At 34.6% G+C, this 13,800-nt stretch overlaps 1 protein-coding gene across 2 annotated transcripts in view; it reads left to right on the forward strand.

The window, feature by feature from the left end:
• DTNBP1 (dystrobrevin binding protein 1) overlaps positions 1–13,800 on the forward strand; it is a 182,756-nt gene that overhangs the window by 44,605 nt on the left and 124,351 nt on the right. For both annotated transcript variants that reach the window (XM_024565377.3, XM_024565378.3), the window contains exon 5: positions 7,887–8,019. In XM_024565377.3, coding sequence (XP_024421145.2) covers positions 7,887–8,019 — 133 coding nt within the window. The remainder of the gene's footprint in view (positions 1–7,886; positions 8,020–13,800) is intronic.

Consider the following 13,800-nt stretch of genomic DNA (forward strand, 5'->3'; position numbering starts at 1 on the left):
ATTTTTATGTTATTAATATATTTAATTTCTCACTGTTACTAACAGAATAAACCCAAAGATTTTAGTATGACACTATGTTTCTTTTTTTTATTGTTGTTCAGTTACAGTTGTCCTGCCTTATCCCCCGTTGCTCTCCCCTGCCCCTTCCACTCCCACAGCCAATCCCCGTCCCCCTTTGTCTATGCCCATGAGTCTTCTATTCATGTTCCTTGAGTTGCCCCTTCCCCTTTTTTCCCCCGTATGCTGTTCCCCTCTGGTCACTGTCAGATTGTTCTTTATTTCTATGTCTTTGGTTCTGTTCTGTTCATTGTTTTGTTGATTGGGTTCCCCTTGTAAGTGAGATCATATGGTATTTCTTTCACTGCCTGGCTTATTTCACTTAGCATAATACTCTCCAGTTCCATCCATGCTGTTGTGAAGGGTAGGAGCTCCTTTCTTCCTGCTGTGTAGTATTCCACTGTGTAAATGTACCACGATTTTTTTGATCCACTCATTTACTGATGGGCACTTAGGCTGTTTCCCACACTTGACTATTGTAAATAATAGTGCTATGAACATTGGGGTGCATAGGTTGTTTTGAATTGATAATTCAGGGTTCTTAGGGTATAATCCCAGCAGTGGAATTGCTGGGTCAAAAGGCATTTCCATCTTTAGTTGTTTTGAGGAAATTCCATACTGTTTTCCACAGTGGCTGCAGCAGTCTGCATTCCCACCAGCAGTGCACAAGGGTGCTGTTTTCTCCACAGCCTCGCCTGCACTTGTTTGTTGATTTGTTAATGATGGCCATTCTGACTGGTGTGAAGTGGTATCTCATTGTGGTTTTAATTTGCAACTCTCTGATGGCTAATGATGTTGAGCATTTTTTCATGTGTTGGAGAAGTGTCTCTTCAGGTTCTTTGCCCATTTTTCCATTGGATTGTTTGTCTTTCCAGTGTGAAGTCTTGGGAGTTCTTCATATATTTTTGAGATCAAGCCCTTGTCTAAGGTACCATTGGCAAATCTGTTCTCCATATAGTCAGTACCCTTTTTATTTTGTTGATGTTTTCTTTAGCCGTAGAGAAGCTTGTTAATTTGATGTAGTCCCATTTATTTTTAAAGAGATAAAAGAGGGATTAAACTGAGTAAAGAATAAGACTATGAAACATGACTTTAAAAAGTTATTAAAATAAAAATCCTGAAAGATGTGGTTAACAGCAATTTATAGTTGACGAAAGAATATAGTGAGGTAGAAGATAAAGTCAGTTAAAAAGGATCCTTAAGATAAATTGGAAAGTATGAAAGAGGAGTTAATAGAGAAGGTCTTTAGGTTGAATCAACTGAGATCATCAATATTGGACCAGTTTTTATCTGTAAAATTACAGTTTCATATGGGCCATCTTAATATAGCTAATAAACATTCTAGAAAGGAAGGATAAGGGAAAGACAGTGTAGGAAAAGTTAAACGGCTGGGAATTTTCCAGAAATGAGATATGTAAACCCTTAGATGCAAAAAGTACAAGCAAGCATTTTTATCTACAATTATCTACACCTAGATAGCCCCTATTGAAAATATAGAACAACAGAAGCAAGGAGAAGAGCTCAGAGCAACTAAAGAGAGAAGGCAACTTACTTATAAATGAATGAGTTTCACAGCAGACTTCTCAAACTATTGTCAAATATGAAGGCAAAGTGGACATTTTCAGATAAAAAGTTTTCTATCAGTGGTTGTTCAATAAAGAAACTTCTAAAGAATGTATTTCAGGATAAATTAAAATGATTTTGAAGCTAGCTCTGAGATATAGGAAGGAGTAGTGAACAAAGGAAATGGAAAACCAAAAACAAATCTAAATAGACAATAACTATATTTATCAGTTATCTAATTGGTGGGATTAAAAATGATAGAACAAAAGTGCTGGATAACAATAGCGTGTATTCTGGTAGGCATGTTATCAGAGTTAAAGGATTCTAAAGTCCTTGCATTATTTACAGAGAATGTATAGATATTGGCTAACCTCAGATTTAAAGTTAAATATGGAGGGCAGAATTTCAAGGGTAACCTATGAAGAACAGAAATAGCATCATCTCCCACTTAACTTCAGTAATCAATTTCTGAAACTCAAGTTCTGTGCAAGCACTAACCAAGAACCTATTTCTTATATTTTAAATTTGATAAGTTACAGTATGTTACATGTCAACCCAAAACCCTCAACCAACTTTCTTAGTATATTTAGAACTAGCAATGCGTCTCCTGTCTGTGTGTAGTGGGTAGCAATCTATTAGGATGCAAGGTGCTTAAAACTTTTCTGATTACCAAGCTCTTGGTACAGTTATTAACACACAGTTGCTTTGTGGACAGTAGTGTGGCTTCTCAACACTAGCAGCATGCAAGGCATGTGTGTCCTTTATGGATGTACTCCTCATACTGTCGTGTGATTATGATGTTCTAACAGTTGTGCTTGAAACGTAATTTGAGAATCTTCTCACACATTGTTTTGAAATGTGTATCAAGCTGCCCACAGAGGCTCAGTTGCTTGCACCATCTTTCCGTTCACCAAAAGGTTGTGTGTGTCGTAGGTTGGATTCCTGGTCAGGGCATTTACCTAGGTGTGGGTTCGATCCCACCAATGGATGTTTCTCTGTCTCTCTAAAATCAATAAACATGTTCTTAGTTAAGGATTAAAAAATAATAATAAAATGTGTATCAAGCTTAAATATAAAGTTTTCTATATGAATATTAGCTAAAACTTTGTATTGATTTGTATGTGTTCTGTGAATGCCAGTTGAAAAACCAAAGGCATTCTGCATCAAAGACATTCTTGATTACATGACAGTGTTGGCAAAAAAAATTCAGCAATGCATTAAAAAAAAAAACCCAAAGTATACCAGATTCATGTAAGAATTAAAAGGTTGGTTTGGCATTAGAAAATCTTTTAAATGCAATTGACCATGTTAACACATTAAAGAAGAAAAATATGTAATCATCATATGCAGAAAATACATTTAGTAAAATTAAGTATCTATTCAGAGTAAAACATTTAGCAAGGTTTTAATAGAAGATAACATCTTTGTCCTGGTACCTACCAAAACCTGCCATTTTTTCCTTGCTAAATATTTGATGTGTTGCTAAATCCTCTTGTTCTTATAATTTGTGTTTGGGGGTGGTAATTCTTTTGTGTAGATGGTAGGTTTTGTTTCTTCCCTTCCAATGTATACAACTTTCATTTCTTCTTGTCTTTTTTACACAGGGTCAAACCTCCAGTATAATGTTGAATAAAAGTAATTGAAGACCTTAGTTCAGATTTTAGTTCCATTATACTTAAATGTAAGAAGGAAAACTATACCTATTTCAGAAAATACTAGAAGACCTCAGGGTAGAGAAAGATGTCTTAAGGCATAAAAGCACCAACCAGGAATACAAATATGTATAATTTTTATCAAAGCTTCTATTTATCAAATACCACCAAGAAAATATTAAGCAATTCACAGAACTGAGGACAGGTGTTCAGAACACATAAACAACGCCCTAAAAACCAATAAAAACAGGACAGTAACCCAATAGAAAGGCAAGTAAAAGATAGGGGCTGGCATTTTACAGAAGAAAACGTGTTCAAACTTGATTAGTAATTATGGAAATACAAATTAAAACCACAGATTTATGCTCCTTAGATTATCAGAAATTTAAGCCTTGAGTTTCTGTGCAGACAATTATTATTTGCAGAAGACAGTTTTGTTTCTTCCCTTGGCAGATACCAACTAGAACCAGGGAGTGTAAATCCATTGGCACAATCACATCAGAAAAAATGAGTTGGCAAGAAGTGGAAGTGAAGTTGCCTATATCTTTCAAACAATTCCCCTTCCTAGGGATTTTTCCAGAGTATTGTGTCCTAAGCTTTCCCCTGATAATATTGGTATGGTGCACAATTTTGCTGGTAATGTTGGCATGATAGCATGTATTTACTATGTAATATATAGACAAGGCTACTTAAAGTCAGAGATGATTAGGCTGGGGGAAATCTGGTTACCCCAAGTCCTGTGGAGCCACTCTGGACGAGGAGAGCAGTACCTCGGACACATGTCTAACTCACATGTGAAACTTCATGTGTGCACCAGAATTTGTACAAAGGTGTAGATTTGTACGATGTTGTAGCAGGTTCTATTGAAACTTGAGACAGTCCCAAAGTCAATCTACAGAATATTCTTTATAAAATCAAATACCATACAGCCATGAAAATTAGTGAACTACCACACCTACCTTTATCAACATGGATGAATCCCACAAACAGCATTCAATGAAGACTATATGCTGTAGAGGATCTTTAACAAAAACTATTCCTTTGGTGGAAAGAAGTATTTCATAATAAAATAAGTATGGGAGAAAGAATTTCCTGTAAGATCTGTTGTTGAATTTATGCTATTTGGGGAAATTTTTTTCATAGTTGAATACTTGGTTATTTTAAGATCCACATCTAATCAAATAGTGCCTCTGTGGACCTCCAGAAATGTAGTACTCAACTTTAAAAATGAAAAAATTTAAAGCCCTCTAATGTACTGTTGAGATATATGTAAATATTTAAAATGTCTATCTTTAATATATATTGTGTTAAACCTAACGTGTTTATTTTGTCAGGCCATGCTCATGTGTCTGTGGTAGCGTTTAACCAGTTTGAGCCTACCAGGGCAAATACGCTTACAGGCAATTCAATCTTGTTTGACAAATTATTTTATACTTAACCTAATTTAAAGCTAAGCCTTACTATATAGTCTTTAAAATTCAGAACAATATCTTAGAAAGCAAACAGCTATGGTCAATGGTAACTTTGTTGTCTAAGCTTTTTTTTTTCCTACAAGTTTTTTTGTTTGTTTGTTTTTACAAGTTCTTTGGTTTTTTTCTCCCTTAGCAATATACAAATGAATAAATAGTTAATATTGACTTTGGGGTTAGACTCTGAAGGCAACTTTTTAAAGTTAGTTATAACAGTGCTTTATTTGCTTGGAAATTCTATTGTGAAATACTTGCTTGCCTTCAAATTCAGCTCTTAAGGTAAAGATTGCCTTTTTGTGTAACAATTTGATGTACGTGCTGGTTAAGTTAGACATGCTTCACTCTGCGCTCCAGTGTGGCCCTCCTCTACTGTTGTAAAAGGTGACCTGAACTGGGTGTTAGAAATTTAGTTTCTGTACTAATACATTTTGACCTTGCTCATATAAATTAGTCTCTCTGTTTTAGTGTCCTCCTCTGTAAAATGGCATACCACCACTTACCCTGCTAACCTCACAAATGAGTGTGGAAATCAAATGAAGTAACATACTCCCCAAACTCTGAACCGTCGGGTTTTATACACAGTAAGGTCCTGGCTATTTTGTAAATCATTAGTGTTCCCTGCTTTATTATTTTTTTCTTTCTTCTAATTTCAATGTCCACCAGAAGGAATTTTGGGATGAAGCAATACAGGTTTGTCTTCCTCCTTAAACTTAATTTCCTGGTGTTAAATCTGGATTTACTCAGAAACGTTGACTTGGGCCACGTAGAAACCTTGGCCTTCTAGAGATAGCTCATTTCTTAATATTCAGTAAATTTTAAGTACAGTTTTGCAGAACCCTTTCTTTTGCTAGTTTCTCACATTTCTTCTTCCTTCCTTGTACCCTTAGAGCAAAATCCCCAGAATATTGATTTAAGGGTATGGATTTCAGTGTCAAAAGTCCCCAGGATTGAATGTAGTTCCACTGTGGCCCTTGGAAAAGTGATTTAGCTTCATTATGCCTCAGTTCCTTTTTGTAAAATGAAGATGGTAATAATACTTAGTTATAAGGTTGTTATGTGGTTTAAATGAGATAATACATGTAAATTCCTTAGCACGGGGCCTGGAACCTAGAAAATGCTCAAAATGTTTTAGTATTACTACATAATTATTAATAATGATTTCTGAAAAACCATTCAACCTCCCACTCTTTTAAGTGAAAGTACTATTTTAGTGTAGTCTGATATATTCTTTCTATTTACACTTCTTATATTCTATGCTTAGGATATAATTTTTAATTTTGTAGAAGACTTGAACTAGACTGCAGTTAAGTTTTAATATTTATGTGTTGCATTTTAATTTTCAGTAAGAAATGGCTAATATCTAAAAAATTGTTTATTCTAGGTTTTTCAAGTCATTAACCTGATGAACCAGAGTAACTAAGATTTAACAGACTTTTTACAAGATATGGCATATACCAGGACACATGTATTATTTATCCTCAAATCAATCCTGTGATATAGGAATTATTTTAGAATTTCATACTGAAGATAGAGAATCGGTGAGACCTGCTACCAGAAGATAAGCACCAAGAGGGCAGGATTTTTTTTTCCTGCTTGGTTCGCCATTGTATCTCTATTGCCTAAAACAGTGCCTGTCAGAGAGTGGATGGTCTGTAGAAGTTCACTGATTATTTTAAATCAATTTTATTAATACAGATCCTTGTTTCAAGTCTTAGCTTCCTGAGGATTGCATCACAGTCTGTGAAGATTGCTCAGTGTTTTTAAAACTACTCTTAGGGATCATTTTGAAACTGGTAGGCAATAGGCTTTGTTAAGTATACAAAATTAATGAGAAACACAACTTGAATAAAGTTTGGCGTCACCTCACTGGCTCAGTTGAGGGTTGTATGTGAGGGTTGTATGTGAAACCACGATAGTTATCCCTCCATCGTGGGCTGGAAAACAATGGGGAGGTGTGGGAAATGGGGACAGAAAGGGGAAGGCAGCTTTCTGACCTCTTAATTGTAGCTTAGCTCTTTTATTTCAGTCTTGTGAATGTCCTAGAATATTAAAATGTAGAAACAGATTAGCACTACATAAAACTAATTTTACAGATAAGTTTGATATTTTTATTCCTCCGAAGTTCTCTTTTTAGTGAAATTCAGTGAGAATTACTTGTGTTCGTGTTTCAACTTGTGGAGACTCTTAATCTTTCTTAATCTTGGGACGTGTAAATTATCTTTTTTTTAATTATAACTTAACTGTAAACTCTGATTTAAATATAAATTCCAATGCATTTTTTCCTGTTATATAATGAATTTTTCCATCTTTGTATTTATTGTACTAATGTGTGGTATCTTTCAGTCTTTCTTATCATTGGTAATGTTTTCAAAAGATGATCTCTCCTTGCTCCTTCTGAATTTTATTCTAGGCTCTTTCCCCTCCCATCATGTTAAGACCAAAACAAAATTGTCTGGGAGAAACAGATGTCTGTCATTTTCTTCACAATCTTCAGGGAAAAAACTTAGAATTATTTTAGGCTAGTCTGGCATCTCACCACCCTGCTATTAGGAATCCTTTACATCTGAATTACTTTGTTGTCAACATACTTTTTTCCTTTTTCTGGAATTGATCAGTTGCCTCAATAATTTCTTCATACACAAGTACCATTTATTTTATGAAATAAGTGTTCCTGTTAAATGTAAATTGAATCATAGTATAATCTAAATGCAGTAGGGGACTCTTTTGTTCAAAGAAATTCTTTTGTAAAGCAAATAATTACCCAGTAATTATGTTTTGGGTTGTTTTTGTTTGTTTTCTTTTCAATTGTCAGTGGTAGTTTTTTTTCTACATTTGGGTTTTCAAATACGGGGTTTACTTAAAAACAGGGTATACTTAGAAGTGATTTCTAAGGTCATTTCTGAACTCTCTCTTCTCTGGGTTAAGATGCACTGAGACAAGCCGTAATTTGAGATTTTCTGTACTGAATATTAACTTGGTTGTTTTGTAAGAAAGAAAACAACCACAGTCTTCTTTTGAGTGTCCTGTCGCTCATAGTCAATACAGGGTTTTTTAAGATAACAATGACCAGCTCTCATTACGCTGACTGTGATTTCTTTGTGCTTAAAGTCTGGTTTTACTGTACCCTTCATCTTCTGTGTTGCAGCTGGTGGACAGCGAGGTGGTTATGCTTTCAGCACACTGGGAAAAAAAGAAGACAAGCCTAGTAGAGTTACAGGAGCAGCTGCAGCAGCTTCCAGGTTTGATAGCGGATTTAGAGTCCATGACAGCAAATCTGAGTAAGTTTTATGTTCTTGGATTGGACTTGGTATAATTTTAAAGCTTTCTAAGAATACATTAAATTATTGGTTAACAGGATTTTTTTGGAAAGTAGTAAGTTTGAGTTAAGTTCATATTCTGTTTGATGATTAGACAGAAAATGATTTAAAATGTAGGCATGATTTCTAAAATATACCAATAACTTTTTCTGGCTCGGTTCAGCTCAGAAAACACAATTTTAATTTTTTTTTTATTCTTAAAGTGACTTAGGGTAGTCTTTGTGACATTTAATCTCTATTTAAAAGTATACATAAAGAAAATAAAAGGGACTAGGGTGATTTTGTCCTGATTCTAGTATATACGCTGAAAGTTTGTGCTTTTAAAACTAGTATGCTTTTTTTCGCTTCAAACTGAAAAGAGATGAAACAAATCCAGTTAAATGTGGGTACCTGTTTGACTAAATTTATACCTTGTAGAAGTTTATAATTTTTTGGTGTTTTTTTAATTGTGATGAATTATGCTGATATTCTTTATTTCTTGTGTTTATATTTAGAAAATTAACTTTTGTGTTTGACAGTGCCACATCTTAGAATAATATTATGGCTTACTATTTTCTAACAAAGCTTGAGGTCTTAGTGAAGTAAGGGTTAGGAGCTATCTGCATAGGAAATAAACGTGAACTAATAACCTGATCCAGTCTTATGGGTAAGAAGGTAAGAATACCTTCTGTGACTATCATCTCTTCCTGTGTTTCAGTATCACTTTTTTAAAAAAGCGAGACAAAAATAATTTGCAAAACAAGAAATTAGCAAATCCTAAAGCATTTTTTTTCTGTGCAAAAAAGTTACCTGAATGGTATTTAGAATGCTGTTACTGATAACAGTAGCTAATATAATACCTGCTATATTTCACAGATCATTATGTGCTTTACAAATATTTTAATCTTCCTAAGAACCCTACAAAATAGTTTTATTATTCTACCTTATAGGCAAGGAAAGTAAAGCTTGGAAGAGGTTGTGACTTGTTCTGGGTCACATTAAGATAGGGATCTGGGATCCTAACCCCAATGATGATGTCCCAGTGGGCGATTACATCTGTCAGTAGGTCTCAGAAACTGTACTCATAAAGCCCTGGCTGTTACAATTTTTTCTTATGTTGGTGATTTGTTGTTTCTGAAAGTGGGGCACAGAATAGATATCCTAGGTCTTAAGAGAAATGTGAAATCCCTGTTGTTGTCCTCTGCATCTTTTTCCCTCTTGTGGGTACAGGCATGATCCTTCTCAGTCAAGACTTTGAGAAGGCTTGGTGGAAAAATAGCTTCCAAGATACTTTGAATTTTCTTTTTAGCCACTTTTTTTAAAGCTGGTGTTTCTTGCTTTTGAGTTGCTTGCTTTTCATTGATTGTATATTTCTTTGAAGAGATGTTCTTCTATGATAACCCCATCCCTTTTTTTTTTTCCAGGTTAGAGTAAATTCTGTTTAGAGATGTTTTTTGTTTGATACCACTCTTTTGATTAAATGAAGTGTGCCATGATTCTAATTATTTTCGTAGTTATTTCTGCTTAGGAAATGCAGTTTATATACTTCTTTCTTAAAATAGAACATAATATATTTTCATTCTCAATTATGATTCTAATAACCTGGAAAAGTTTGATATTTAGTGATACGTGTGTTTCCTTTTTAGAAACTACATCATGTCTTAAATGAAGGGGGTGGGCTTCCCAAATGCTCACTTGAATTCTCTTTGTTAATCTGAGGACATCAACCACCAATGGCAAATTAAAGCTAAAGGATTCTCTAAACCACCATTACGGACAGATAATCACTCCTAAATAATTTAGATCATATTTTTTTCTAGTCCATGTCTAACCTATCCAGAGCTCTTTTTGGAGAGTTAATTCAGTTTTCTTTAAATCTAGACGGTTGTGTTTTATATTTACTGCCAATCTGAATATTATTAGCATTTGAAATACTGCTACCTTTGTGTTTTAATCTATTGCTGTTATTTGCCTGATACTTATTTAGTAATGATTGACTGACTGTAGAAGACAACAAGTCAGAACTGGAATTCAAGAGCCCTAGTATTTGTTGACCTAGAATAAGCTCATAGGGAGGTGTTTTGAAAATGTGACTTTTAGATAAGCAACTTAAGCATCTTAAAATTAGTGCTCATATCCTTTACAGGAGGAAAATATTTTGAAGCCAAATTTGGTGGGACAGGTTGTATATCCATATCATTAATGTATTTTATGAATTCATTTTAGTGAATTTATATATCATTCTTAGGTATTAGAAGCATTTAGTGTTTTAAATATTTGCTCAAATACTAAATTATTTTGGTTTTGGTAGCCTCAAAAATATCTCTTATCATCACCTGAATACCTTGATATATCACAAGGCCTAAATAGTCAAGCAATAATAAAAAATAAAAGTAACTTAGGAGAAAATAGTAACTGACCTATGTTTAGTCACAGGATTCCCTTAACTTCTTTGAACTTTTTACCTTTTCACTGTTGTATCTAATATCATATCCAATCAGTCTCTCTATTTACTAGGCTACTTAACTCATTTATTCTTGTTCTGTTTTCTAGAGGGTCTGCTCTTATTAAAGAGTAAAGGCTTTATATGATGTGAGCAGTTGGAACCTTTGATGAATGCTTAGCTGCATTATCCTGTGGTTTGAGTATAATACCTAATTACTTAATTCCTAAGGAATTAAGTAAGAATGGATAATCTATCCATGTTTGTTTTTTATTAATGGGATGTGATCCATCCAGCTTACAAAAGCCTGTGTAATGGATAATTGCTGGTAAATCTTACCATTTTTTTAAAAAAAGAAAAAGGTGTGCTGGGAAATGGAAAATAAGGGCTATGAACTAACTCAAAGATCTAGATTTGGACCCTAGCTACACAACTTCCTTTCTGAGATGCTGTGCAGGTATTTTTTACCTGCACCAAGCCTTAGGTTCTTCATCTGCAGAATGAGGATGAGAGTACCTGCATCATAGGGTATTTGTAGGGTTGAATGACAGATGTAAAGCACTCAGCTCAGTGCCCTGTACATATCAGGTGTCACAAATCCATTGTTCTTTGACACAGGGTTTGGTTGGATGTTACGCAATTTAGCTTGCCCAGCAAAATAGTTTAGAATGCAAAACCACAGCGTGAAATGTGATGAGATGAACAATGTAGTCCTGTGTTCATTGAAAGACAATGCATAAGAATAAGGGAATGTTGTCATCCAGATTCTGTATACTTTCTAATCTGTGTAATTACCATTGTGCGTGTTTCACCCTAAAACTACTAAAATGTTTGAAAAGTATTTATTGAATTTTCTTAAACTTCCACTAGAGGGTAGTCTAATCCTATTTCTTTATTGAAGTTAAAATATCAAGGGCTTGTCTGAATTTTCTTTATTGCTTAGTTTATTTTTTGTGACCTACTTTAAAAAGGCTATTACCTTCATCTAGAACAGAATCTGTTGGTTCTTAGAAAACAAAGTGCTATAAGAAAATGACAGCCAGCCCTTGCCAGTATGACTTGATTGGGTGTCATTCTGTAGACTGAGAGGTTGCAAGTTCAATTCCCAGTCATTCAGGGCACAGGCCTGGGTTGTGGGTTCAGTCCCCAGTTGGAGCATGTGCAGGAGGCAATTGATTGATGTTTCTCTCTCACACTGATGTTTCTCTCCCTCTCTTCCTCCCTCCCTCCCTCTCTCTCGAATCAATGAAAGAAAAAAAAAATTTTTAAGAAAATGACATATAATGAATTTGTAGCGTTTTAAAAAATATGACCTAATCCGATATCTTACTGTTTTGCTTCTGTCTGTACAAACTTTGAAAGAGCATCCAGCTCTTTCAAAGGGAGACTGTCACAGCTCTCAGTGTTTCAGGAAAAAGATTATTTTATTGTCCAGGTTACTTTTTGAGACTAGACTTTCAAGAAGCACATTTAGATATCTTATGGTATACTAAATGATTTAATTTGTTTTGTAATGGCTTTGCAAGGTAATTCACTTATTATCATATCATCCTTACTGTATTACCTTATTAGGTAAAGCAGTGATGTCAGCATTTAAAGAATCTTGTGGTCTTTAGTACCTGGCCTCTGTGACCTATGGATTTGTAGTCAAAGAATATTCTTTGTTTCTTGAGGCTAATTATTTTTGTTAGAGAAGTACTCATTAAGTGTGAAATTATTAGTTTTGGGGTGCTCCTTCATTTTCATATATCAGTGGTTTCACTACATATAATATGTATTTGAAACAAGTGGCACAAAGAAAAATTCCAAACAGAATCGCCCTTCCTCTGGGGCAGTCTTCTCACAAAGATTTGTGAAGCTCTTTCCTGCACAGCTGTCGGGCATTCCCAAATGGTGTTTCATGATAAAATTCCACCGATCTTTCCCACTGATCACTAAATGAGACATATGCTGTTGTTACAGTGAGTAAAATGGTGAGATCTGAGCTTCTTATGAAGGTGTATTTGTGTCCATGGAGGCCTGCTAGTGTTTTATGTACCTGCATTCTAAGTTAGGGTACCAAATTCACTCATATATGCTACTTGTTTTGTAATAGGTAATGAGCAGGCTGTGACAGGGAAATTAGATTTATGATCATTAAATTAAAATTCAATATAGAATATTCAGGATATATTGCACATATGTGCTTATAATTATTTAAAGGAAAATTTTTAAGTTTTTAGTTTATAAAAGGAAGAAAATTTGTTTTTGTCAATACAATTCTGTATTTTATTACTGATTTCAAGCCTGTTAAGAGTTAAAATGGAAAATTCCCATTGCTTCTACCATTTTAACTCACTCATAATGGGGGCCGGTTTGATACACTAACAACAAAATACTATCATGTTGTTTAATGTTTTCGAAGTTCTCTGTCCATGCTTAATTTTTTCTTTTACAAAATTTAGCCCAACCTCCTATTATTTAAATTAGATGAACATGAATCTTAGATTTGCTTTCTTGCTTATTATTTTATATTTTTTATTTTTTTAAACGAGTGGATCCAAAAACTGTGGTACATTTACACAATGGAATTCTACGCAGCAGAGAGAAAGAAGGAGCTTATACCCTTTGCAACAGCATGGATGGAACTGGAGAGCATTATGTTAAGTGAAATAAGCCAGACGGTGAGGGACAAATACCATATGATCTCACCTTTAACTGGAACATAATAAATAGAAGAAAAAAGCAAACAAAATATAACCAGAGACATTGAAGTTAAGAACAATCTAACAATGGGCAGGGGGGAGTGGGGAGGGGACAGTGAGGAGAGGGGATTACAGGAACTACTATAAAGGACACATGGACAAAATCAAAGGGGAAGGTGGGGATGGGGGAGGGAGGGCGGTTCAGCTGGGTGGGGGAGGAGGGATGGGGAGAAAAGGCACACAACTGTAATTGAATAACAATACAAAATTAAAATTTAAAAAAAAGAAAAAAAATTATTTCTTGTTTTATTTTTTCTATTATCGTTTATCTCCCTTTTACCCTCTTCTACCTCTACCAACTCCCCTCACCCCCAAAATCACTACACTGTTGTTCATGTCCATAGTCCTCCTTTTTCATTTGATCCTCCCCCTCCAGCCCCACCACACCAGAACTGTCAGCCTGCTCTCTATAAATCTGTTTCTGTTTTGCTTGTTAGTTCAGTTTGTTTATTAGATTCCACATATGAGTGAAATCATACAGTATTTATCTTTCTCTGGCTGGCTTATTCCACTTAGCATAATGCTGTCGCAAAGGGTAAAATTTTCTTCTTTTTTATAACTGAATAGTATTCCATT

The sequence above is a fragment of the Desmodus rotundus genome, chromosome 3 (assembly GCF_022682495.2).
Source record: "Desmodus rotundus isolate HL8 chromosome 3, HLdesRot8A.1, whole genome shotgun sequence".
NCBI classification, from domain to species: Eukaryota; Metazoa; Chordata; class Mammalia; order Chiroptera; family Phyllostomidae; genus Desmodus; species Desmodus rotundus.